This window comes from Neoarius graeffei, chromosome 28 (assembly GCF_027579695.1).
Source record: "Neoarius graeffei isolate fNeoGra1 chromosome 28, fNeoGra1.pri, whole genome shotgun sequence".
In the NCBI taxonomy this organism is placed as follows: Eukaryota; Metazoa; Chordata; class Actinopteri; order Siluriformes; family Ariidae; genus Neoarius; species Neoarius graeffei.
Genome location: NC_083596.1, coordinates 29,849,453 through 29,876,723, shown reverse-complemented (window position 1 = coordinate 29,876,723; position 27,271 = coordinate 29,849,453). Strand labels below are relative to the sequence as shown.

Here is a 27,271-nt window from a genome sequence, read left to right as displayed (position 1 = left end):
GTGCCCACTTGACACCTGATTGTCATCCCATTGATTGAAAACACCTGACTCTAATTTCACCTTCAAATTAACTGCTAATCCTAGTGGTTCACATACTTTTGCCACTCACAGATATGTAATATTGGATCATTTTCCTCAATAAATAAAAAACCAAGTATAATATTTTTGTCTTATTTGTTTAACTGAGTTCTCTTCATTTACTTTTAGGACTTGTGTGAAAATCTGATGTTGTTTTAGAAATTTATGCAGAAATATAGAAAATTCTTAAGGGTTTACAAACTTTCAAGCACAACTGTACGCCTTCGTCAGTCTGAGGTTACTAATAATATCTTTGGAGAGGTGTTTAAATTAGCAAAGGTGATATCTGATGCTGAAGTATGCTCTGGCCCAATCCCAATGTGGTGTGTCAATGTAGCTTACAGCAGGTTATGGTTGGTGAACTGCTGGTTGTCCAGGTGGTGCTCTGAAAACAATGTGGGCTTTACAGATAACTGGAGTAGTTTTGAGAGCAAGGTTGGCCTGTTAGGGCAGGATGGTATCCATCCCACTCAGGAAGGTGCAGCTCTCATTTCTTGCAGCTCATGGCCCTTTTCCACTACCCTTTTTCAGCTCACTTCAACCCAACACGGCTCGCGTTTCGACTACCTCAGAGCAGCACGACTCAGCTCACTTCAGCCTTACTCAGCAACCAAATCTCGCATGGTTTTGCAGTGAGGCTGAGGCGAGCCAAACCGAGCTGAGTGAGGCTAGGGGCGTGAGGAGACACTCCCCTGTGCACTGATTGGTGAGGAGGAGTGTCCTCACATGCCCACACACGCCCCGCGAGCATGCTGGGAACCACCATCTGTAAACACCGTAAACCCGGAAGAAGAAGAATTACGACAAATTATGCGCCTCGCCTCATCTATACGCTCTTGCAAGTATCTGTTGGCGTTGTCGGTGACAACAAGCCACAGCACCAAGACCAGCAACACTGACGACTCCATGTCCTCCATGTTTATTGTTTACTATCCGGGTCGTGAGACTACCGCTTAAAAAGTCACTGATGTCACTGTTTGCACCGCCTAATGACATCACGTGATGTCCACCCACTTTCGCTAACTCCACCCAATGTGTCCACCCACTTCCAGCCAGCACGGTTCAGCGCGGTTGTAGTCGAAATGCAACGCCAATAGCCCCACTCAGCTCGACTCAGCCCAACTCAGCATGGCACGGCTCAGCCCAACTCAGCCGCGGTGGTAGTGGAAAAGGGCCAATAGCTCATAGTCTCAGAGCAGGCCTACTTATGACAATCCAGAGCCAAAGCCAGGGAGCAGATGAACAGGCTAAACTGAATGTCTGCAAGCTGCACAGAGTTGTCTCTCAGGTTCCATTATATTGAGACTGTGTCTGTTCCACGAGCTATACAAAAAAGTAGAAATACTTTTTCCATTATAGAAAGAAAAAGTATTTCTACTAACTGGAGCTTGTTTATGCACTTATTGGAACATCCAGACAGTAAGGCATTACAATAATCCAACCTGGAGGTAACGAAAGCATGAACTAGTTTTTCCGCGTCATGTAATGACATTAAATTTCTTATCTTAGCAATATTTCTGAGATGAAAGAAAGCTATCCGGGTAATGTTATCAATGTGAGTTTTGAATGAAAGACTGGGGTCAATAATCACCCCGAGGTCTTTTACTGCTGCACGTGAAGAAACAGAAAAGCCATCCAGAGTTACTGTGTAATCAGAAAACTTACTTCTAGCTGCATGTGGTCCTAGTACAAGTACTTCAGTCTTGTCAGAGTTAAGCAGAAGGAAGTTAATAAGCATCCAGTGTCTAATGTCCTTTACACATTCCTCAATTTTATTAAGCTGGTGTCTCTCATCTGGTTTTGCAGAAACGTACAACTGTGTGTCATCAGCATAACAATGGAAATAAATACAATGTTTACGAATAATATCACTCAGAGGTAACATTTATAAAGAAAAAAGCAGTGGACCCAAGACAGAACCTTGTGGAACACCAAACTTTACCTCAGTATGTCTCGAAAAATAATCATTTACATCAACGTACTGACAGCGATGAGTTAAATAAGACCTAAGCCAGGAGAGGGCCGTTCCCTCAACTCCCACAACATTTTCTAGTCTATCCAGAAGAATGGAATGATCGGTGGTATCAAATGCTGCACTAAGGTCAAGCAACACAAGTAGCGAGACACAGCCCTGATCAGATGCCAACAGTAGGTCATTTACTACATTCAACAGAGCTGTCTCTGTTCAATGATGAGGTCTAAATCCTGACGGATACATTTCATGGATGTTATTCCTATGCAAATATGAGCATAACTGCTGTGCCACAGCTTTTTCAAGAATCTTGGAGATAAAGGGAAGGTTTGATATTGGCCGATAATTGGACAGCTGACACGGATCAAGGTCAGGTTTTTTAATCAGGGGTTTGATAACTACTAGTTTAAAGGGTTTGGGTACATAGCCAATCATAAGAGAAGAATTTATTTGTGGCAGCAGGGCACGCCAAGCAGCAGTCTGTGAATGGAGGGTGGGGTCGGGGAAGGTAAGTGGCTAAGTCATTCCACCTGCTGTCACTTAATGTGTGTGTTTTTGTTACAGGGACAGTGCATAAAAGGAGAGAGAGAGAGCAGAAAAAGGGAGCTCTCTCTCCCCAACCACAATGCATGAGTGAGTGAGTGAGTGAGTGAGTGAGTGAGTGAGTGAGTGAAAGACAACAAGCAAGCTGAAAAGCCCGAATAAAAAGTATTTGTATAAACATCAACTCTCGCCAGCAATTGCGGCCTGCCCGAGGCCCAAGACCAAAAAGGAGGTGAGACAGCTCTTGGGGCTGGCTGGCTATTATCGTAGGTTTCTACCTAATTGTTTGGACGTCACCAGCCCACTAACCAATTTCACTAAAAAGGGGGCTCCAGATCTGGTCCAGTGGACGGAGCAGTGCCAACAGGCCTTCTCTGAGATAAAAGCTGCACTGTGTGGGGGGCCACTTTTACACTCCCCTGACTTCTCTCTCCCCTTTATTTGGCAGACTGATGCATTGGACAGAGGGCTGGGGGCCGTTTTGTCCCAGGAGGTGGAGGGCAAGGAGTGCCCCGTGCTGTACATCAACCAGAAACTCTCAATGCGTGAAAACAGGTACAGCACAATCGAGAAGGAGTGTCTCGCCATCAAGTGGGCGGTCCTCACCCTCCGACACTACCTGCTGGGCACCCTTTCACTCTCTGTTCGGACCACGCGCCCCTCCAGTGGCTCCACTGCATGAAGGATGCCAATGCACGGATCACCTGTTGGTATCTTGCCCTCCAGCCATTTAAGTTTGAGGTGATCCACAGGCCGGGGGCGCAGATGGTGGTGGCGGACTTCCTGTCCCGTCAGTGGGGGGAGTCAGCTTCAGGCTGGATGGCTCCCCAGCCTGAGTCGCGCGGTGGGGATATGTGGCAGCAGGGGCGTGGCCAAGCAGCAGTCTGTGAATGGAGGGCGGGGTTGGGGAAGGTAAGTGGCTAAGTCATCCCACCTGCTGTCAATAAATGTGTGTGTGTCTGTTTGTTACAGGCACGGAGCATAAAAGGAGAGAGAGCAGAGAAAGGGAGCTCTCTCCCCAACCACAATGCATGTGTGAGTGAGTGAAAGAAAACAAGCAAGCTGAACCACAATGCATGTGTGAGTGAGTGAGTGAAAGAAAACAAGCAAGCTGAAAAGCCCGGAAAAAAAAGTATTTGTATAATCATCAACTCTCGCTAGCAATTGCGGCCTGCCCGAGGCCCAAGACCAAAAAGGAGGTGAGACAGTTCAAGAACTGTCTCACCTCTTTTTGGGGCTGGCTGGCTATTATCGTAGGTTTCTACCTAATTATTTGGACGTCACCAGCCCACTAACCGATCTCACTAAAAAGGGGGCTCCAGACCGGGTCCAGTGGACGGAGCAGTGCCAACAGGCCTTCTCTGAGGTAAAAGTTGCACTGTGTGGGAGGCCACTTTTACACTCCGCTGACTTCTCTCTCCCCTTTATTTGGCAGACTGATACATTGGACAGAGGGCTGGGGGCCGTTTTGTCCCAGGAGGTGGAGGGCGAGGAGCGCCCCATGCTGTACATCAACCGGAAACTCTCGATGCGTGAAACAGGTACAGCAGAATTGAGAAGGAGTGTCTCACCATCAAGTGGGTGGTCCTCACCCTCCGATACTACCTGCTGGGGCGCCCTTTCGCTCTCTGTTCGGACCATGCGCCCCTCCAGTGGCTCCACCGCATGAAGGATGCCAATGCGTGGATCACCCGTTGGTATCTCGCCCTCCAGCCATTTAAGTTCGAGGTGATCCACAGGCCGGGGGCGCAGATGGTGGTGGTGGACTTCCTGTCCTGTCAGTGGGGGGAGTCAGCTTCAGGCTGGATGGCTCCCGGGCCTGAGTCGGGCGGTGGGGGTATGTGGCAGTGGGGGCGTGGCCAAGCAGCAGTCTGTGAACGGAGGGCAGGGTCGGGGAAGGTAAGTGGCTAAGTCATTCCACCTGCTGTCAATTAATGTGTGTGTGTGTCTGTTTGTTACAGGGACGGAGCATAAAAGGAGAGAGAGAGCAGAGAAAGGGAGCTCTCTCCCCAACCATAATGCATGTGTGAGTGAGTGAGTGAGTGAGTGAGTGAGTGAGTGAGTGAGTAAAAGAAAGCAAGCTGAAAAGCCCGAATAAAAAGTATTTGTATAAACATCAACTCTCGCCTGCCGTGCTTCTGTGCTCCACCCACATCAGGAAGTGTTACATTCTTATTTTTAGAAGCGGTTCAATTCCTTCAGGTATTATCTGTTTGAATAGATGTGTAGGTAAGGGATCTAGTACACAAGTTGAGGCTTTTGATGCGGAGATTAATGAAAGTAATTAAATTTCTCTAAGGGGAGTAAAACATTCTAATTGCTGATCTGATAGTTATATTGTTAACTACAGGGCCACTTACATTGTCTGACCTTAAATTAGTAGTTTGAATTTTTTGTCGGATATTTTCAATTTTGTCATTAAAAAATTATTCATGAAGTTGTTGCTACTACATACTGCAGGTGTGCATGTGTCTATAGTGGACTTATTCCTGGTTAATTTTGCTACAGTATTAAATAGGAATCTAGGATTATTTTTGTTATCTTCTATTAAGGAGGAGAGATATGTTGATCTAGCAGCACTAAGAGCTTTTCTATACATCAGGAAGCTCTACTTCCATGCTAATTTGAATGCTACCAATTTTGTTTGACGCCATTTACGTTCCAATTTTTGAGTGGTCTGTTTTAAAGTGCGAGTGTCATCATTATACCAAGGTGCTAATTTTTTCCCTCTGATCATTTTCCTTTTAAGAGGAGGTACATAATCCAAATGTGGGTGCAATCAGTTAATTATTGACATTAAGTGATCAATCTCATTAAATCAGTCTCATTAAATTTTTGAAGGTTAATAATTAAAATGAATCAATCCCATTGAATTGTTTACTTTGACCCATTTGAATTGAATCATACCATAGAATCAGTCTCATTTAGTGAATCGTTCAATGAATCATTTAGTGAATCATACCGTTAATCGTTCAATGAATCATTTAGTGAATCCTTTAGTGAATCGTTCAGTGAATCATACAATGAATCATTTAGTGAATCGTTTAGTGAATCGTTCAATGAATCATTTAGTGAATCGTACCATTAATCCTGGATAAATTACCAAACAGCTAGATTATGGTATATTTCCAAATTATTACGATCACTTACCATATTACATAACTCATATGCACCTTTTTGAATTCTTTGAGGAGATTGGGGACTTCAGATATTGTTCACCAACAAGATGAATACACACAGCTTTAATAATAAATGGATTTATAATAACAAAGACAAAAATGGATAATCAATATATACAAATATGAGGTGTGTATACATGTGTGTGTTTATGTGTGGTGTGTGTATGGCCTAGCTTGTTGCTAGCTAAAACAAAGGAATGTTATCTAAATAGAACAAAGGATTAGCTCTGTGGCTAATGTGTGCGTGTGTGTGTGTGGGTGGGGGAAGGACTTGACCATGTGTTTAGCCTCGTGTAGCTAACTACACGTGGTGGAGGCCTAGATTAGCCTTGTGTTGCTAGTGTGTGTTTGTGAAAGGCCCTATGGCCTAGCTAAAGTGTGTTTGTTAGGCCTGGTGAGGCCTACTGAGCACGTGTTGCTAAAGACAAAGGGAAGCTATCTAAAGTGTATCAGGCCTGGTCAGGCCTGTTGAGCACGTGTTTTCCCAGTAACAAAAAGATTCCACACTCATAACATTACCAAACTCACTGAAACCTTGATAAGGTCAAAATGTATGATAAGGAAATTTAAAGTGTTAGTCAGAATAAGAGAGAGAGAAGGAGCATGCACAACCTATCAAACAATTGAGAGAACATAGAACCAAAATAAATCAACACGCTGCGTGTCTAACAGTGTAACAATAAACCTGGGTTTAGATTCACACTATTTCAAATAAAAGCAAATTCCTAAGACTATCTTAATTATGCCCAAATGCGAAAATCTTACTTAATCCTGCCTTTAGCAAGATATGAAGAACTATTCGCAGGTGTAGTTTCGGGCCTCGCCATGGGAGCATGTGAGCCGCTCATGATGGAGGCGTAGAAAACCTTCGGGTCCAGCGGAGCACTTGGGTGGTTCCCGTGGAAAGCAGAGGATTCTTGGTCCGAACCTCAGCGTTCGTGAGGAAAAGTCTCTGATCAGAATAAGATGCACAGCGCTTTTGAGTTAAAAAGGATTCAATCGCTTCTTAACTTTTAACTGTCTGGGCTGCAGTCGTGACGTCACTTCTAATACGGATAAACCGGTTGTAACTCAGGTTGAGTTTAAAGATCGCGCTATTCTGGACTTTTACCTTGGCCAGTGGTTAGGCACAGAACGCGCTGGATGGTGAATCTCGCAAGAAAGAAGTGTCTTCGGGTTTGAGAGCATCTCTTTATGCGTCTAGACTCACTGGAATCCGGACGCGAGAGACAAAGATGGAAGCGTTGTCCCATTGTTTTATGTGCGCATGGCGGACTGACGTAGATGATCCCACCCACGCATGACGTAGGTCACGTGGAAGTTGCCTGGGAATTGTAGTTCTGACACAAGATGGCGGCATGATACCTACAGTCCCCCTTTTGGTCTCAGGGGTATGACGGAGTCGTAGCACTGAGAGCACCGTATCGTATCATCGCCGTGTCCATAGTCCTTGAGGTAGACTTGTTCTGCACAGTTCATGGTGTCCTGTGAAGACTGTGTAAACTTGAGTTCCAGTAAGACAGTTGGAGACAGAGGCATTTTGAGCATATCACTATGGGCATTTTGGGCATATAATCACTATCTAACTAACTAGATCAAAACCACATCAAAAAAATTAAACATTGAACATGAAACATGTAGTGTTCAATTTCTTATACATAAAAAAAAAAGAGAAGAAATGAAGGAAGGAAAGAAGTATTAGTGTTTGGGTTGGCAAACCTAATCTTCTGGGAAGGTGATAGCAGTGGGTGGTCTGGCCAGAGAGCGTGCGCTACTGCGGCTAAAGCTGTCAGGGACACAGACCATCTTATCTAGCTTGGCATGTATTATGTATGGGCTGCCTGGGCAGACCCAGTGGATGTCTTTAGCGAAGGTGCACATCTCTAAGTTTTGTGGATTCACAAAAATGAGGATAGCACTGCCAAGACTCTATGCCAGGTGTATTTGCGATGAATACACACTAGTAATAATAGCGGATTTTAGTATTTTATCTACCATGTTATACTGAAGGGTTATTACTTCATTGGGTTGGTGAAGTCTGACCGGGAATGTTAGTGTACGCTTATGGTTGAGTGATGCGTACAAGCTAGGTGGACAGGATGGGCCTAGCTGTCGTCCACCCCCTTTTGGAGTGAGGACTGTTCAAAAGGTTTGATTCGATTATCATGGAAATCAATATGAAAGCGTTTGATTAGGCCTAGATGTCCTAATGTGATGCGCGACGGGGAACGGTTTTCCCACGATCGAAAGGTCTCGACCAGGGTGGTAGGAACTTCTCTGAGATTCGGGCGTAGTAGGCTTTGTGTCCTTCTACTCTCGAATCGAGATTCTTTTGGGCACCTGTAAAGGTTGACTGTAGGTGGCGTCGTAGGTCGGCGACATGTTGATGTGCGGTGTATGCAATCGCGACGCTCATGGCCTCTGGTTTGTATAGGAGATGCGGGGGAAGAACCGACTCTCGCCCAGTCATCATCCCAAAGGGTGTGACTTCAGTGGCGCAATGAGGGGTGGACTGAATGGCCCTTAGCACCAAGGGAAGTTTCACGTCCCAAATTTTACCATGGTTTGTGATATACTTTCTCAGCATGCTCACAATGGTTTGAATGGCTCGTTCAGCCTGACCAGAGAATTGAGGGTGGTGCGCGATATGGAATTTCGCCTCGACGCCGAACATGTTCCACAGCGCAGCCATTACACCAGCAGTGAAATGGGTGTCTGTGTCTGAGGCGATGGATAGAGGGAGGTTTTTCAAAGAATTGTGGCCACTAGGGGGCAGGGTTTTTTCTAAATAAGGGAACAGGGGCGCTGCGCCCTCATACTCCCGGCTTGCGCCCTCTTACCGGAATGCCAATTTAACCTAAGTCACACTTGGGCTGTGTACTTACATGCTGCCATACAACATACAATATTTCTCAAAACGATCTTTTCTCCGTGAAAATATCCCAGTACCACCACTTGACAATGTGTCTGTTCCCCAAATGTGTTATAATTATTCCAAAAATATTCCGATCTAAAAGTTTAACGGTGCAAAAACGATCCGAATCGGAGTTTCCCCGACCGAGTCGCCATGTTGTTTTCTGTTCTCGCTAGATTTTATGTCTATGGGTAATATGTAAGGTCAGCTGACTTATAGAGCGTGATTTCTCGAGATTGAATGACCTTTCACCCACTAGCGCGGGCGCTTATGATTGCGAGTTTTGGTTTATGCTTGGGCATTTAAAGATGTCATCCCGTGGTACAAAACGGAAGAAAGCTAAAGAATGTCCGGGGCAGAAGAAGATGACTTCTTTTTTCGGTCACAAGCGGATAAAGATGTTTCCAATAGCGAGGTCGCGACAATCGAGGGATCGGTCCATGCCGACAGGTCCGGGTCCACATTGAAGGACGCGTCAACCGAGCGCTTTGACGGCGGCGCAGAATCAGCGACGAACGAAGACCAGGTGTCTTGTTCGGATGAAAGCACCGAGTGTTCAATGGAGAAGCAAAATGAGAAAAGGGCCAAGTTCCTGGAAAAGTTCAAGTATGTATTTTTTAAATACTTTTTTTTGCATGGTCTCAAACTTTAAAAGTTTGTTAATTGAGTTAGATTCCAACTTTACAAAATATACTTTATTTATAACAGTTTCCTTTTAGAGAAAATAATTCTGGAATTATTTTTTTCATTCATTATGTCTATGGGTAATATGTAAGGTCAGCTGACTTATAGAGCGTGATTTCTCGAGATTGAGTTTCCTTTTAGAGAAAATAATTCTGGAATTATTTTTTTCATTCATTATGTCTATGGGTAATATGTAAGGTCAGCTGACTTATAGAGCGTGATTACAACTAACTCTAAGTATAAGAAAACATCAGATTTCTCTAATGAATGTTTATTTCTGTGCAACTTGAATGCATTTAAATTCTAAATATAAATTTCAATTTCAATCATAGTAGAGTAAGTCACAATTTGAATAATGAGGAATTAGTAGTTGTAGTTGTGTGTAATTTGAATTGAGTATTGTTTTTAGTTTGTGTCAAAGTGTTATTTAAATTTCCAATGTTGACAAAATAGACAAAGACCCCAGGTCTACAGTGAAGCTATGTCCATTTTTTGGTTTGTTTTCAACTTGTACATAGTAACATAAACTGAGACTCCGAAGACCCGATATAATGGGGTCTACAATGAAGCTGATTTTTTTTCTTTTTACCAATATGAAACGAAGGCCCAAGAAAAAGAACTCAGGACATCTGGTTGGATATCAGGAGGCATGGGAGAAGGGATACCCCTGGCTTTATCCTGTCAACAATAAAACAGGGATGATGTGCCACATTTGTAAGCGGCACAACCAGCGCCAACAAAATGGGGAATATATCTGGAGCAAGATTCCCTGCACCAGCTTGCGGGTTGACAAGGTGCGGGATCATGCAAAATCCAAACAACATCGAACGGCGCAGGCAACAGAAAACGCCCGCATTGAACATATTGAACATATTCAGAATGTCCCATTTAAGCTTCAAATTTTCAAAGGCTTCACACTGCGGAAGGGGGGGACCCCCCCCTTCCCCCCGGTTGCTTCGCTCCCTCGCATCCGTGCGAATGTGTGCTCCCTCATACTACTTTTTTCTAGAAAAACCCCTGGGGGGAATCGCGATGTCGGGTGTTTCGACACCGGACTCGGTGTGCAAAGACATGAACTGAAGTTCATCAGAAATTTGATCTCGCGTGGTGCTCGGTTGATCAGTGTTCGCACTAATCTCGTCGCAACGGGTTTGTGCATATTTTGTGGGATCCAATGACTGTGGGGTTTTGTTTTGTGTGAAGCTGACTACGTTTATGTCGCAGGGCTTGGTTGGGATTGGGTCGCCTTGTGAGAGCCGTGTGTCTGAGAGATGGTGGTGAAGACTTTAGCGCACATGAGAGGTGCGTTTTGTGTGTTTGCCTTCGCCACCAGGGGGGGCCCTACATCCTGACCCTCGCCTGCTGTTTCAGAGGGATCTCCTCCCCCTTTCACGAGATATACCCGTGGTTCCTGGCCTAGTCATGCCAGCGAATAGCTTTTTGTCATTTTTCTTGGGCTCTTTTGTTTTACCTGTTGAGGGGTCTGACGTCTCCTGTAACAGTTCTTTAATCTCAGCCAACTGGGCTTTTAAAGAGTCCAGCTCTGAGGGGAACTCACCAGGTTGGTCTGAGTCACTGTGTTGGTCATCTCTACCCTTACGTTTAGAGCTACAGTCGGAACGCTTCTGCCGTTTCTGGTCAGAGCGGGGATGACGGTTTTGCTGCCAACCGTTTTGTTCCCTACGACCCTTTTCATGTGATGGGCGATTGCCATAGTCACTGTGGACTCGCCCTCGGTCCCTCCTGGCCTTACCTTGTCGATTTTTCCACTCACCCTTGTGATGGCTCGGCAAGGATCGGGCTGGACCGGAATTTTTCCAGGTGGGTCCCCCTTTTGGAGCTTCGCCTCCTTCTAAGGTTAGCGGGGGCCCATTTGCATCCTGGACCCTAAGGACTCTGGGGTCATCATCGTTTCCGTTTGCGGTTTTGACGATGGTCTCCCAGGTCATTTGGGCTAGTCGCCTAATTTCCCTCATCGAATAGCGACCTTGTCGACACGTCAGTGTGACATGGGTCCGCACGCTTGGGTGGAGGTTATGTAAGAAGAGAGATATGAAACGTCTATCTTCTTCCAACCCTGGTGCGCTACTACCTTGGAAATAGGCAGTACGTAGCCGTCTGTAATATTCACGAGGCGCCTCAGACCGTTTTTGTTTGATTTGTAATGCACACAATGTCGCGGAGGTTTCGTCCATGTATGGCGCATATTCTTCCCTCATGTAATTGTGAAGTTTCGAATAACTATCGCGAATGTTCGGGGGTAGTGTCTCTAAAAAGGCACGAATGCTACTACTGGAGGTCTTCCAGATTAGTCTAAGTTTTTCACGTGTTGTGGTGTTCGGCAGGTCCATCAGGCATCGATCAATTTCTCGTAAATAGTTATTTACATTAGTTCTTTGATTGTCGGGATCGAATTGTTCGACATCTTTGGCAAGTAGGTCAATTTGCCGTAAGCGAAGGGTTTGGTGCACATCCTTGTGCGACCTTCTTGGCTCTTCTGAGCACTCACTATCTAAGCTACTCTGGTGTTGTTCCCGTTTCGTACTAGATTCATAGTCTGATTCATCTGAAGATGGATCAGGGATACTGTAGCACACTGACCTGGGTGTACTAGGGTCCTGGGCTCCGGATGAGCGCAGGATGGCTCCATCTTGGCTAAACAACGGAGTCGAGTAGCGAGTTGATGGAGTTTGGTGGGGTGTCTGGTCCTCGACCAGATCATTTACGGTGTCCGGTTCGGACGCCTCTTCCCGCTCTGAGCTTTGGCGCATTGTTGGGGGTCTTTCACGCCCCTCGCGCTGCTCTTGGGGGGTCTGCTCCTGGGCAGCCTTCTTAGCAACCATTTCGGCTTTCTCTAGCCGTTCGGTGCAATCATCAAGGGAGGTCTTCAAGAGCTCACGCTCCCTATGTAAATCATTATTATCGGCTGTCAGCTTGGCGTTGCTGGTGGTCAGCCTTTCAACCTCTCCGCGGAGGCGTCTGATTTCTGAATCAGCATCTTGGAAGTATGATAGGAATAACTTACCTAGTGCCGCTTGGACATTAAAAGTTGTTCTTTTTGGATCTCTCATATGTTTGTTTGAGTTATCTAAGTTGTTTTGGCATTCACTCTCACTCGTGTACTTAATGTTTGCCGTTTCGGAGGCAGAGCAGTGAATGAGGTCTGCGACGACCTCAAGGAGAGACACATCTTGAGCGTTGTCTTCCATTTTTGAGACACGAGGGGATGCCATTTTACTTAGGCTGGATACTAGATAATTAATCAATGAGTTAATCATCAATTTAATCATTATTAATTAACTATGTAATTAATTAATAAGGTTTATTTGGAAATGCTCTTATCCTAAGTTGAATAGGTTATGAGTATTGGTGATATGGTTATCACACTACTGTTAACCGTTTTAACACACCTGGGGATATACCTTAGCAGTTGCTGAATCAACTGATAGTTTATTTGTTGTTGAACAATATTCCAGAAGTCAACAAACCAATCGCGCCTCACACGGGGCACCAATTTAACTGTGGGTGCAATCAGTTAATTATTGACATTAAGTGATCAATCTCATTAAATCAGTCTCATTAAATTTTTGAAGGTTAATAATTAAAATGAATCAATCCCATTGAATTGTTTACTTTGACTCATTTGAACTGAATCATACCATAGAATCAGTCTCATTTAGTGAATCGTTCAATGAATCATTTAGTGAATCATACCGTTAATCGTTCAATGAATCATTTAGTGAATCGTTCAGTGAATCATACAATGAATCATTTAGTGAATCGTTCAATGAATCATTTAGTGAATCGTACCATTAATCCTGGATAAATTACCAAACAGCTAGATTATGGTATATTTCCAAATTATTACGATCACTTACCATATTACATAACTCATATGCACCTTTTTGAATTCTTTGAGGAGATTGGGGACTTCAGATATTGTTCACCAACAAGATGAATACACACAGCTTTAATAATAAATGGATTTATTATAACAAAGACAAAAATGGATAATCAATATATACAAATATGAGGTGTGTATACGTGTGTGTTTATGTGTGGTGTGTGTATGGCCTAGCTTGTTGCTAGCTAAAACAAAGGAATGTTATCTAAATAGAACAAAGGATTAGCTCTGTGGCTAATGTGTGCTTGTGTGTGTGTGTGTGGGTGGGGGAAGGACTTGACCATGTGTTTAGCCTCGTGTAGCTAACTACACGTGGTGGAGGCCTTGTGTTGCTAGTGTGTGTTTGTGAAAGGCCCTATGGCCTAGCTAAAGTGTGTTTGTTAGGCCTGGTGAGGCCTACTGAGCACGTGTTGCTAAAGACAAAGGGAAGCTATCTAAAGTGTATCAGGCCTGGTCAGGCCTGTTGAGCACGTGTTTTCCCAGTAACAAAAAGATTCCACACTCATAACATTACCAAACTCACTGAAACCTTGATAAGGTCAAAATGTATGATAAGGAAATTTAAAGTGTTAGTCAGAATAAGAGAGAGAGAAGGAGCATGCACAACCTATCAAACAATTGAGAGAACATAGAACCAAAATAAATCAACACGCTGCGTGTCTAACAGTGTAACAATAAACCTGGGTTTAGATTCACACTATTTCAAATAAAAACAAATTCCTAAGACTATCTTAATTATACCCAAATGCCAAAATCTTACTTAATCCTGCCTTTAGCAAGATATGAAGAACTATTCGCAGGTGTAGTTTCGGGCCTTGCCGTGGGAGCACGTGAGCCGCTCGTGATGGAGGCGTAGAAAACCTTTGGGTCCAGCGGAGCACTTGGGTGATTCCCGTGGAAAGCAGAGGATTCTTGGTCCGAACCTCAGCGTTCGTGAGGAAAAGTCTCTGATCAGAATAAGATGCACAGCACTTTTGAGTTAAAAAGGATTCAATCGCTTCTTAACTTTTAACTGCCTGGGCTGCAGTCGTGACGTCACTTCTAATACGGATAAACCGGTTGTAACTCAGGTTGAGTTTAAAGATCGCGCTATTCTGGACTTTTACCTTGGCCAGTGGTTAGGCACAGAACGCGCTGGATGGTGAATCTCGCAAGAAAGAAGTGTCTTCGGGTTTGAGAGCATCTCTTTATGCGTCTAGACTCATCGGAATCTGGACGCGAGAGACAAAGATGGAAGCGTTGTCCCATTGTTTTATGTGCGCATGGTGGACTGACGTAGATGATCCCGCCCACACGTGACGTAGGTCATGCGGAAGTTGCCTGGGAATTGTAGTTCTGACACAAGATGGCGGCATGATACCTACACAAAGTATAGCGGAACACTGACTCAAAGCATTCAGTTGCCTGATCAAGTTCTGCAGGGGCTGACAGTGACCCAATCAAAGCTGATAACTCTGGGAGATCATTTATAAAGCTCTGTGCAGTAGTTGACGTGAATGTATGTTTAATACAGTAGCGTGGTGAGGTGCATATATTATTACTCAGACATATTTTGAATGAGATGAGATAATGATCTGAGAACTTCAGACTGTGGAAGTGTGACAATATTTTCTACGTTTAACACGAATGTTAGTATTAGATCGAGGGTGTGACCACCATTATGGGTCGGTTCTATGACATTCTGATTAACTCCTACTGAATCTAAAATGGACACAAACGCTGTTTTCAAAGGATTTTCTGGGTTATCGAAGTGAATATTCAAATCTCCGACAACTAAAGCTTTGTCTCAGGAAATAGCCAGGTCTGAGATAAAATCTGCAAATTCAGAAAGAAACTCAGAATATGGCCCCGGGGGCCTGGAAATAATAAGTAATGGAATTAACTGGGTAGACTTATTTTTCGAGGCTACATACATTACATTAGTATGAAGAACTTCAAATGTATTACATTTATAACCAGGTTTGTGTGTTAAACCTAGATCATTATAAACAACCGCGCCGCCTCCTCCTCTGCCAGTTAGACGAGGCTGGTGTATGTAACTGTATCCAGGAGGACTAGCTTCATTTACAGTGGTGCTTGAAAGTTTGTGAACCCTTCAGAATTTTCTATATTTCTGCATAAATATGACCTAAAACATCATCAGATTTTCACACAAGTCCTAAAAGTAAATAAAGAGAACCCAGTTAAACAAATGAGACAAAAATATTATACTTGGTCAGCTATTTACTGAGGAAAATGATCCAATATTACATATCTATGAGTAGCAAAAGTAAGTGAACCTTTGCTTTCAGTATCTGGTGTGAACCCCTTGTGTATATGATTAACTGCAACTAAACGTTTCCAGTAACTGTTGATCAGTCCTGCACACTGGCTTGGAGGAATTTTAGCCCATTCCTCCATACAGAACAGCTTCAACTCTGGAATGTTGGTGGGTTTCCTCACATGAACTGCTTGCTTCAGGTCCTTCCATAAAATTTCGATTGGATTAAGGTCAGGACTTTGACTTGGCCATTCCAAAACATTAACTTTATTCTTCTTTAACCATTCTTGGGTAGAACGACAGGTGTGCTTAGGGTCGTTGTCTTGCTGCATGACCCACTTTCTCTTGAGATTCAGTTCATGGACAGATGCCCTGACATTTAACTTTAGAATTCACTGGTATAATTCAGAATTCATTGAACCATCAATGATGGCAAGCCGTCCTGGCCCAGATGCAGCAAAACAGGCCCAAATCATGATACTACCACCACCATGTTTCACAGATGGGATAAGGTTCTTATGCTGGAATGCAGTATTTTCCTTTCTCCAAACATAACGTTTCTCATTTAAGCCAAAAAGTTCTATTTTGGTCTCATCCATCCACAAAATATTTTTCCAATAGCCTTCTGGCTTGTCCCCATGATCTTTAGTGAACTGCAGACGAGCAGCAATGTTCTTTTTGGAGAGCAGTGGCATTCTCCTTGCAACCCTGCCATGCACACCATTGTTGTTCAGTGTTCTCCTGATGGTGGACTCATGAACATTAACATTAGCCAATGTGAGAGGCCTTCAATTGCTTAGAAGTTACCCTTGGGTCCTTTGTGACCTTGGCGACTATGCCCATGTTTACATTAGACCGTATCAGCGGATCATCAGATTAACGTTTTTAAAATGATTAGTGTGCACACAGCAACACCAATACACGATTTGCGTGCACACAGCAACACCAATACATGGATACGCTCGGCTCCGCAGGCATCCTGCGCTCCAAATCACTCCGCCCTGAACAGCGAGTGCCCTCTGGAGGGTGCGCACTCCGGCCCTGCGCAGCTCACAGAGCGCGCGAGTGAAGTGCACAAGCCACGATTCGGGACTGAGCCACTGTGTGTGTGATCCCAGTGCATATCACTTACCACTTGCAAGTGGAAGGATGGCAAGCCTAAAGACAATCATAACTACACAATGGGCAGTATTTGCATCAGTATTTGCAGTATTTTCATACTTTTATACTCTTTAATGAAAGGTGATACAAGGCGGAAGTCTGCACCGTTTTTCAGCAGTCGCGTCACATGACCAACGCCAGCGAATCAGGAAGGTGGATGTCACAGTGACGTTGTCCAATGACGACGCCAGCTAGAGCTCAGCACAGCATATTCGCGTATCTCAATGTTTACACAGCACCGGAGCTGACACGATCTGGATTGAATACGTGGACCCTGGCGGATTCCCGTTTCCCGGCGTTTCCAGGAGGTTTAATGTAAACGGACAGTGCATCCGCGAAGAAAACGAGACAGATACGGTCTCATGTAAACTTGGCCTATTACATTCCTTGCTCTTGGAGTGATCTTTGTTGGTCGACTACTCCTGGGAAGGGTAACAATGGTCTTGAATTTACTCCATTTTTTCACAATCTGTCTGACTGTGGATTGGTGGAGTCCAAACTCTTTAGAGATGGTTTTGTAACCTTTTCCAGCCTGATGAGCATCAACAATGCTTTTTCTGAGGTCCTCAGAAATCTCTTTTGTTCATGCCATGATACATTTCCACAAGCATGTGTTGTGCGGATCAGACTTTGATAGATCCCTGTTCTTTAAATAAAACAGGGTACCCACTCACACCTGATTGTCATCCCATTGATTGAAAACACCTGACACTAATTTCACCTTCAAATTAACTGCTAATCCTAGAGGTTCACATGCTTTTGCCACTCAGAGATATGTAATATTGGATCATTTTCCTCAATAAATAAATGACCAAGTAGAATATTTTTGTCTCATTTGTTTAAGTCTTTATCTACTTTTAGGACTTGTGTGAAAATCTGATGATGTTTTAGGTCATATTTATGCAGAAATATAGAAAATTCTAAAGGGCTCACAAACTTTCAAGCACCACTGTAATGCTATATATTCATTTGGTTTAATCCATGTTTCTGTTAAACACAGTACATTAAACTCCTTATAAGTAATAAGTTCACTAACCATTAGTGCTTTAGATGTCAGACATCTAATATTTAATAGCCCCACCTTTTGATCAAAGGTGCCGGCAGCAGCTGTACAGTCAGTATGATCTAATTTTATATTGATTAGATTACTGGACCAAACTCTGAGTATTTTTACTTTTTTGTTGAGCTTGGGGAACAGACACAGTCTCGATGTAGTGGACCCTGAGTGATGACTCTGTGCAGCTAGCAGACAGTCGGTTTAGCCTGTTAGTCTGCTCCCTGGACTTCACTCTGGATTGTCAGAAATTAAGTAGGCCTGCTCTGAGACTATGACCTATGCTGCAAGAAATGAGAGCAGCACCTTCCCGAGTGGGATGGATACCGTCCCGCCCTAACAGGCCAGCAGTGCCCTCAAAATTAGCCCAATTATCTATAAAGCCCACACTGTTTTCAGAGCACCACCTGGACAACCAGCAGTTCAGCGACCATAACCTGCTGTAAGCTACATCGCCACGCCGCATTGGGATGGGGCCAGAGCATACTACAGCATCAGACATCGCCTTCGCTAATTTAAACACCTCTACAAAGTTACTCTTAGTAACCTCAGACTGACGAAGGTGTATATCATTAGCTCCTGCATGGATAACTATCTTTGAGAACCTGTGCTTGCCTAGGACCCTAAGATTACCTGCTATGTCCGGTGTCCTGGCTCCCAGTATACAACTGACTAAAGGTGCTGGTGCCCCTAAAGGCCTAGCTAATTTCATGTGCTATATGATAGAGTCCCCTATAACCAGAGCTCTTTCAGGTTTCTCAGCGGGTGCATCACTAAGGAGAGCAAACCTGTTAGACGTGAAGTGGAGAGGAGGGGTGCTCCCGTGGGCGAGCCTCAGCGGTAGCTTTGGTTCTACGCTTATGTCGCCGAGTCGTCACCCATTCGCCCCACTGTAAGGGCTCTAATGCCGGAGTTGGGGGATTAGTAACTCCACCTACAGCATCCAGACTTTCCCCTACAGAAACTACACTGTTCTCATTCTCACTGGCCTTCTCTAAAGCCTGGGTACATGCTTCTAGAACTGCAATCTTCTCTGTTAGAGAGCTAACTAATCTGCACTTATCACAAATAAAACTGTCACTAGCGACGGAGGAAGAATGCCTAAACATCCTGCACTCAGCACACTGAACAGGCTGAAGGTGTGCCATGATGAAAAGATTCACGTACCTTAATATAAGATCTGTTGATATTAAAGCAGATCCGATGTGGATGGCCTCCGTTTATGGTCTTTATGCAGGAGGAGAAAAAAAGAAAGCTTCCGGTCTTGGCGTTCTTCCGAAAAAAAGGAAGAAAAAAACGGAAAAAGGAAAGCGAAAGTGGAAAGTACAAAAAGGAAAGCAAAAGTACAATAAAAAATGAAGAGGATACTGGAAAATTATTTGTAGAAAAAAAGTTTACTGATTAATGCCAACACTCGCGGAAAAAAAGACTCATCGCAAACAATTCGGAAACCAGGAAGTGCGTAGCACAGAATGCGCATGTGCCAACTCAACTCAATGTCTGAGATAAGACAGTAGTGAGACCACAGTAGTCAGTCTCCCCAGTCAATTCCATTACTTATTTACAGGCCCCCAGGGCCATATTCTGAGTATCTTTCTGAATTTGCGGATTTCATCTCAGACCTGGTTATTTCCAAAATAATTGGACAGCTGACAGGGGTTGAGGTCAGGTTTTATTTTAAACAGGGGCTTGATAACTGCTAGATTAAAGAATTTGAGTACATAGCCAATTCTAAGGGAAGAATTGATAATTTTCAAAAGTTGCTCAACTGCTTCTGGTATTACCTGTTTGAAGAATCGTGTAGCTAAGGGATCTAGTACACAAGTTGAAGATTTTGATGTGGAAATTAATGAAATTAGTTAAAATTCTCGAAGGGGAGTAAACCATTCTAATTGCTGATCTGATAGTTATATTGTTAACTACAGGGTTACTTAAATTATCTGGCCTTAAATTAGTAATTTGAAATTTTTGTCAGATATTTTCAATTTTGTCATTGAAAAAAATTCATGAAGTCATTGCTATTACATATTGCAGGTGTGCATGTGTCTACAGTGGTCTTTTTCCTAGTTAATTTTGCAACAGTATTCAATAAGAATCTAGGATTATTTTTGTTATCTTCTATTAAGGTGGAGACATACGTTGATCTAGCAGCACTAAGAGCTTTTCTATACTTCAGGAGGCTCTCTTTCCATGCTAATTGGAATACTACCAATTTTGTTTGACACCATTTACGTTCTAATTTTCGAGTGGTCTGTTTTAAAGTGTGAGTGTAATCATTATACTTGGTGGCTAATTTTTTCTCTCTAATAATTTTTTTTTTAGTAGAGCTACATTATTGAAAATATATCAGAACGTTGACTCTAAGCATTCAGTTGCCTGATCAAGTTCTGTTGGGTCTGATGGAAATCCAATAAAAGTTGATAACTCAGGGAGATTATTTATAAAACTTTATGAAGTAGTTGATGTGAATGTATGTTTAACACAGTAGCATGGCAAGGCGTAGATATTATTGCTCAGACATATTTTGAATAAGATTAAATAAAGATCTGAGGTAGCTTCAGACTGTGGAAGGGTGACTATATTTTCTATATTTAACCCAAATGATAGTATTAGATCAAGTGTGTGACCACTGTTGTGAGTAGGTCCTATGACGTTCTGATTAAGCTACCTAGAATGGACATGAACACTCTTTTCAGAAGGTCTTCTGTGTTGTCAAAGTGAATATTAAAGTCTCCAGCAACAAAAACTTTGTCAAAGGAAGGCTTAGACAAAGGGGGCAGAGCCTTTTCTTACAAAGCCCCACAGTTACGGAATAGGCTTCCAAGTAGTGTTCGGGACTCAGACACAGTCTCAGTGTTTAAGTCTAGGCTGAAAACATATATTTTTAGTCAAACCTTTTGTTAATAGTTTTTTATTAGGTAAAGGAGTAGATCTGGAGGGTCCTCAGACATAGTGTGTTTTGGTAAACTGGGATGTATGGATGCCCCGCCCCCCCCACACACACATGTTCACTCGGGTTTGTTGATGGTGGAATGGCTGGCTGCTTTACGTCCCAGGACTCCTTCATGTCATGTCATACCTTCTGGCTCTCCCTTTTAGTTATGCTGTCATAGTTAGTTTTGATGAAGTCCCTGCTTGCACTCAGCACAAAATGTATACTGTTCTTAACAATTGGGTGACACTGGGCATACCTAACACCCTGTGTTCTGTCTCTCTATTCCCCCTGCCCCCGTCTCTTCCCTCTGTCGAGTTACATGTCGATCCTGAGACACCAGTGATGCTGACCTCTTCTGCTCCTCGGACTCGCCTGATCCTTTCTGATGCCCTACGTCTGGCTGGAGTCTCATCACATTGCTCCTGTGGAGGATGGCCCCATATGGATAGTCAAAAGTCACACTTGGAAGATGGCTCTTGCCACTTACAGTTTTGCGATGATGGCTGAGGACTACAAATTGACATGATGACTTTAGGACTGCAGTGGTCATGAACCATCTTGTACTCAAGTTTCTATCAATGAACAGTTGATAACTTCAAAACAGACTTCATGTTAAAACTATAATGAATTTTCTGGTTACACAGTTGTACTTTGTGTCTATATAGAACACAGTTATAGAAGCAAGTTATTTAGAGTCATGCTATCTGCTATCACCCAAATGAGGATGGGTTCCCTTTCGAGTCTGGCTCCTCTCAAGGTTCTTCCTTATGTCACCTGAGGGAGATTTTCCTTGCCACCATCGCCACAAGCTTGCTCATCAGGGATAAATTAGGGATAAAATTAGCTCATTTTTAAAGTCTTTAATTTTCTGTAAAGCTGCTTTGTGACAATGTCTGTTGCTAAAAGCACTACACAAATAAACCTGACTTGACCTGTTGTTATAAAAGAAGATGGAGTTAAGAAGCAGTATCAAAAGAGGCACTTAACTATGTCTATTTTAGAGGCAGTCTTTCAGGAACAGCACCAAGGGGTCAAAATAGGAAAATCAAAATTTGCCAAAAAGCCAGGGGCAGTCTTCACAAAAGCAGAAACACCTCATAATGTTTGCCTTTGTCAATACCATGAGAACATGCATATGCTCCCTGAGAGTGTACACAAACACATGCTTTGGAAGGCATGTCATGGAATCTCAACATTTATCAGCACTCTGGTCATTAGTCATGACTCTGTCGAGGTCATGTTAAGCAGATGCGAGACATGGTATGATGTAGTTCTCTTCTTCAGAACATCATTAGCACCATCCCAGATGAAGACAAGAACACCCAAACAACATGGCATTCATGGGAATCTGAAAGGGGATTTCATGTGAAGATAATGAAGAGTGGAGTATTGGAGGATATGCTTGCATCACTGCTGACACCAGCCAGTAAATTCCTTAAGCACTGCTTCATAAGAACAAAAGAAAGTGCAATTATTCAAGGGAAGAGGAAAGACACAAGTGTTGCAGTGTTACAGATTGATTTTGCAGAAACTGACACCACTTCAGGGCAGCACAGTGGTGTAGTGGTTAGCACTGTTGCCTCACAGCAAGAAGGTCCTGGGTTCAAGTCCAGCAGCTGACAAGGGTGGAGTTTGCATGTTTTCCCTGTGTCTGCGTGGGTTTCTTCCGGGTGCTCTGGTTTCCTCCCAAAGACATACAGGTTAGGCTAATTGGTGGCTCTAAATTGACCGTAGGTGTGAATGATTGTGTCTATGTGTCAGCCCTGCGATGACCTGGCAACTTGTCCAGGGTGTACCCTGCCTCTTGCCCATAGTCAACTGGGATAGGCTCCAGCTTGCCTGCAACCCTGTATCAAATAAGTGGCTACAGATAATGGATGGATGGACACCACTTCATATCAAGATGAAATCCAGGTAGCCCTTTGGACCTGCAGACAAGTCACATTTTTCACTGCTGTTGGATGGAGCAGAGCAGAGATGAAATCCTATGCTCTTCTCAGGTGATACAGTGGAGCATTTAAAGAAGGCTGTGGTCAAACGTAGTAGATGGGGGGAAAAATCCCAACATGAATTATCTGCACGTCTTCAGTGATGGAGCAGCAGCTCAGTTTAAAAAAAATTAATTTGGTCCCTCATGTCCACAACCTTTAGGGCCATCTTTACAGGCCAATTTATGGACATATTCTTGTATTGTTATGGACTGTTCTGTATTAGAAAGGTTACACATGGTGTTCTTTACTTTATCAAAGACCCTCAATTTTATTTAATCAGAGTGGAATGGCATTTCTTTGCCATAAGCCATGGCAAGGGATCTTTTGATTGAGTGGGTGGAACAGTAAAAATGTGCGTCAGTTCAGCTGTATTAAGCCAGAAAGTTATAGTCAACAATGCACAGTCTTTTGCCAAGAAAGCTCCATAATACCGGTCCAACATTAATGTGAAACTAGTGGTGGAAAGGGACATCCATATGTTCACTCAGCAACATCAGCTGGAAAGTCTGTGGGCAAATGTGGCACCTTATAGGTAAGCATTTGAGACCATTCTGTGTTCACTAATAAACTTCATGATGGGGTTCATGAAGTGATATCTGTTAATATGGAAGCAACATGAAATGGAAATTTTCCCCAATATAAATCTCAACTCCTTTACTCTGTCTTAGGCACACAGAGTGTACACCATATTTGAGCCAAGTTCTTAGGGTCACATCAAGCATCAGCAGTAAACATCAACAGAGAAAGCTACACACAAATTTGTATATTCTAACCATACCAGTACCACAGATGATACTTCACACTGTCCACAGGCCAACAACATGAAGATTAAGACAGGAGAGAAACTGCTTGTTACCTTCACGTCCAAGAGTTGTTCCAGGCAGCTTGTAGGGCTGGCAACTAATAGATGACAATGGAGTGGAGGTCCAGTGTTGAGAAGGGATGACATGCATGCATTTGTGCATTGCTTGCCTCCTAAAGAGGCTATACAGTGCCCTCCATGATTACTCACACCCCTTGTAAAGATTAGTAAAAAGGGTTAGAAAAAAATTCACTTTTCGGTGAAGTAGCTTCATCTCACACTGAAGAAATGAGAAAAATACAAAATTTAATTAAAAAATTTATTCAGAGAAAAACAAATCACTCATCAAGAAATAATTATTTTCAACAAAAACACATGTGCCACAATTTTTGGCATCCCTGCATTTAATACTTTGTACAACATTCCTTTGCCAGTAAAACAGCACTGAATCTTCTCCTATAACATTTTATAAGGTTGGAGAACACAGAGCATCTGAGACCATTTCTTTTTACAGAATCTCTCCAGATCATCCACGGTCCTAGGCCCTCTCTTGTGCGCACTCTACTTCAGCTCACCCAAAAGTTTTTTCAATGAGGTTCAGGTCAGGGGACTGAGATGGTAATGGCAGAAACTTGATTCTCTGGTCAACTAATCATTTTTGTGTTAATTTGAACATATGCTTTGGATCCTTGGCCTGCTGGAAGATCCAATTATGACCCAGTTTTAGTTTCCTGGCAGAGGCAGCTGGATTTTTATTGTCCAGGTATTTAATGGAGTCCATGATGTCATGTACCCTAAGAAGGTTTCCAGCACCTTTGGAGAAAAAACAGCCCCAAAACATCACAGAACTTCCACCATATTTTACAGTTGGAATCGGGTTCTTTTCATTATAGCCATCCTTCTTTTTATGCTAAACCCACCAAAAAGGTCCATTTTTGTTACATCAGACCATAGAACACTGTTCCAGTCAAAGGTATAGTAGCATTTCACAAACTCCAGGTGCTTATGTTTGTGATTAACTGACAGAAAAATGTTTCTGGCATACCTTCCAAATAATGTGTTGGAATGCAGGTGGTGTCTGATGGTGGTTTTTGAGACTTGGAAACCTCAAGATTTTACTTTTTCATATAATTCACCAACAGTGACCCTTGTGGAATATTTTTGCTTCTCTTACCAGCTTTCTCACTGTCCATGGGGACAAAATAAACTTGGGCCCTCTTCCAGGCAAGTTTGTAACAGTTGTAATTGGTGTCCACTTTAGTTTATTATTGTCCTAACTGTAAAAATGGACATTTTGAAGCAAGTAACTATATTTTTTTAAATAACCATTCCGTGACTTATGAAGGTCAACACACTTATCCCTCATTTGGTTTGTGTGTTCTCTTATCTTTCCCATGCTGATGGATGATGAAGGGAATTTCGCCTCTGTGTCACCTCATTTTTGTACCCCAGTTAATCAGGAAGTCATAGATTACAACTTGAAAGTTCCTATACATTCCAATCAACTAAAAAATGTACAATTTAAATGGGAAACATGCTTCAGTTACATTGTGTTCACCATCATTTCCATGGATGCCAATATCAGTGGCACGTGTTTTTGTTGAAAATATTTTTTTGACGAGGGATTTGTTTTTCTCTGAAATAAATTTATTTGAATTAAAGGTCGTCAAGTCAAGTCAAGTCAAGTCAACTTTATTGTCAAATATGCTATACATGCTCGACATACAGCACAGATGAAATATCAGTCCCCTCTGACCCATGGTGCAAACTGGCAATGCAATAAATAAAAATAGAATAAAATATAATAAAAACAGTATAATATAAACAGTGTGATTTTATCTCATTTTTTCCCAGCATGAGATGAAACTACTTCACCAAAAGGTGTTTTTCCTATCCCTTTTTACTAATCTTTACAAGGGATGCCAATAATTGCAGAGGGCACTGTATATTTATAAATCACACCATCCAATGTCACCCAGATGAGGGTGGGTTCCATTTCAAGTCTGGTTCCTCTCAAGATTTCTCATGTCATCTCTCAGGGTGATTTTCTTTGTCACCATTGCCTCTGGCTTGCTCATTAGGGATAAATTTATAAATTCATACATGTAAAATTAACATCTGGAATTTGTTTTTTTTCTGTAAAGCTGCTTTGTGACAATGTCCATTGTTAAAGTGATGTACAAATAAAACTGAATTGAATCTATCTTGAGTGGGTTATGATCAAGTTGTTGCTGTTCTCAGTCCTGTTGTAGACAACAGACAATGATACCACTTTGCCAAAGATGTGCTGGCAGACTGATTATTTCAGACAGAGTAATTCTGTTAAAGTATGAGCAGCAGCTAACCTACTGAAAAATTTGTTAACTGTTGGTCTATTTAAGCGAATGAATATTAAATTATACTGTACATTTTAAAAGAGCTTTTGTCCTGATTATTCTTCTGGATCGTACTGGGGACTGAGGATGCAATAATTTTTAATCATCATAATTTTTAATCTACTTTTATCATAATATTTCAAATTTTTCATGTTAAAATTTACTATTCAAGCTTGTGCTTTATGTAGTTGTGGATTACTGGTTCAGAACCATCAAAATGTCACATGCATAAAGCCAGTTTTCTCTAAATAATTCATTCATTCAATAAAAAAAAGACATATACGCTCAAATCTACACTTTGTGTTCATTCAAGTCTCTGTCAGTGAACATATTTCTGCAATTGGTTTTAAAATTCACAGAAAAAAAAATCTGTAAACTCCCATATTTTGTGTGTGTGTGTGTATATATATATATATATATATATATAATCTCATCTCATTATCTCTAGCCGCTTTATCCTTCTACAGGGTCGCAGGCAAGCTGGAGCCTATCCCAGCTGACTACGGGCGAAAGGCGGGGTACACCCTGGACAAGTCGCCAGGTCATCACAGGGCTGACACATAGACACAGACAACCATTCACACTCACGTTCACACCTACGGTCAATTTAGAGTCACCAGTTAACCTAACCTGCATGTCTTTGGACTGTGGGGGAAACCGGAGCACCCGGAGGAAACCCACGCGGAGAACATGCAAACTCCGCACAGAAAGGCCCTCGCCGGCCATGGGGCTCGAACCCAGGACCTTCTTGCTGTGAGGCGACAGCGCTAACCACTACACCACCGTGCCGCCCCTATATATATATATATATATATATATATATATATATAAAAATGCTGATAAAATGCTATGTATTTTTAGGATGAAAAGTAATTATATATAAATTTGAGGATTTGTCTGTATTCAGCTAGTGTGGTTACATTAAAAGTTATGCAAATTAATTCACTGATACTAAGCTTGCCCATGCTCTGAAGCATTTTGTTTATCAACATGAGTCCAAATGTCATTTCCATAATGCTGGAACTGCCACATGACAAACTTTTTACATCTTGTCAAATGGGATGCTACAAGGTAGGTGCAAAGCTGGGACTTTTAAAAAGCACTGCCTTATTTATTTTTTTGTTAATGCAGAGCATTGTCAAAATTTGAAAAAAGGGGTAACTTTTCAGAAATGTGCAGTGTGATATCAAGCACTTTTGGATCACCGATATTTTTTCCACAATGCTATGATTGGAGCAAGCTCAAGTCTGGTTGCAGGAAAATAGATATTCAAAAAAAAAATTAAATTAAAATAAAAAAATAATTAAAAAAGTAAAACAACTCACCTCTTTTTCAATCTCTGCAAGGGATTTAATCCTTATTCCCATCAAGTCTACCTGCTGTAACTGTAAAAGTGAGTAAGAAGTTAAGGTAAACCAG

The 27,271-nt window shown here is 42.5% G+C and overlaps 1 protein-coding gene across 5 annotated transcripts in view; it reads right to left on the bottom strand.

Annotated features, from left to right (window-relative positions):
* The window catches only part of mvb12ba (multivesicular body subunit 12Ba), a 362,744-nt gene that overhangs the window by 17,445 nt on the left and 318,028 nt on the right, over positions 1 to 27,271 (bottom strand). For 4 of the 5 annotated variants that reach the window (XM_060913298.1, XM_060913299.1, XM_060913297.1 and 1 more), the window contains exon 9: positions 27,178 to 27,237. The exons of the other annotated variant lie outside the window; for it this stretch is intronic. In XM_060913298.1, coding sequence (XP_060769281.1) covers positions 27,178 to 27,237 — 60 coding nt within the window. The remainder of the gene's footprint in view (positions 1 to 27,177; positions 27,238 to 27,271) is intronic. 5 annotated transcript variants of the gene reach the window in all.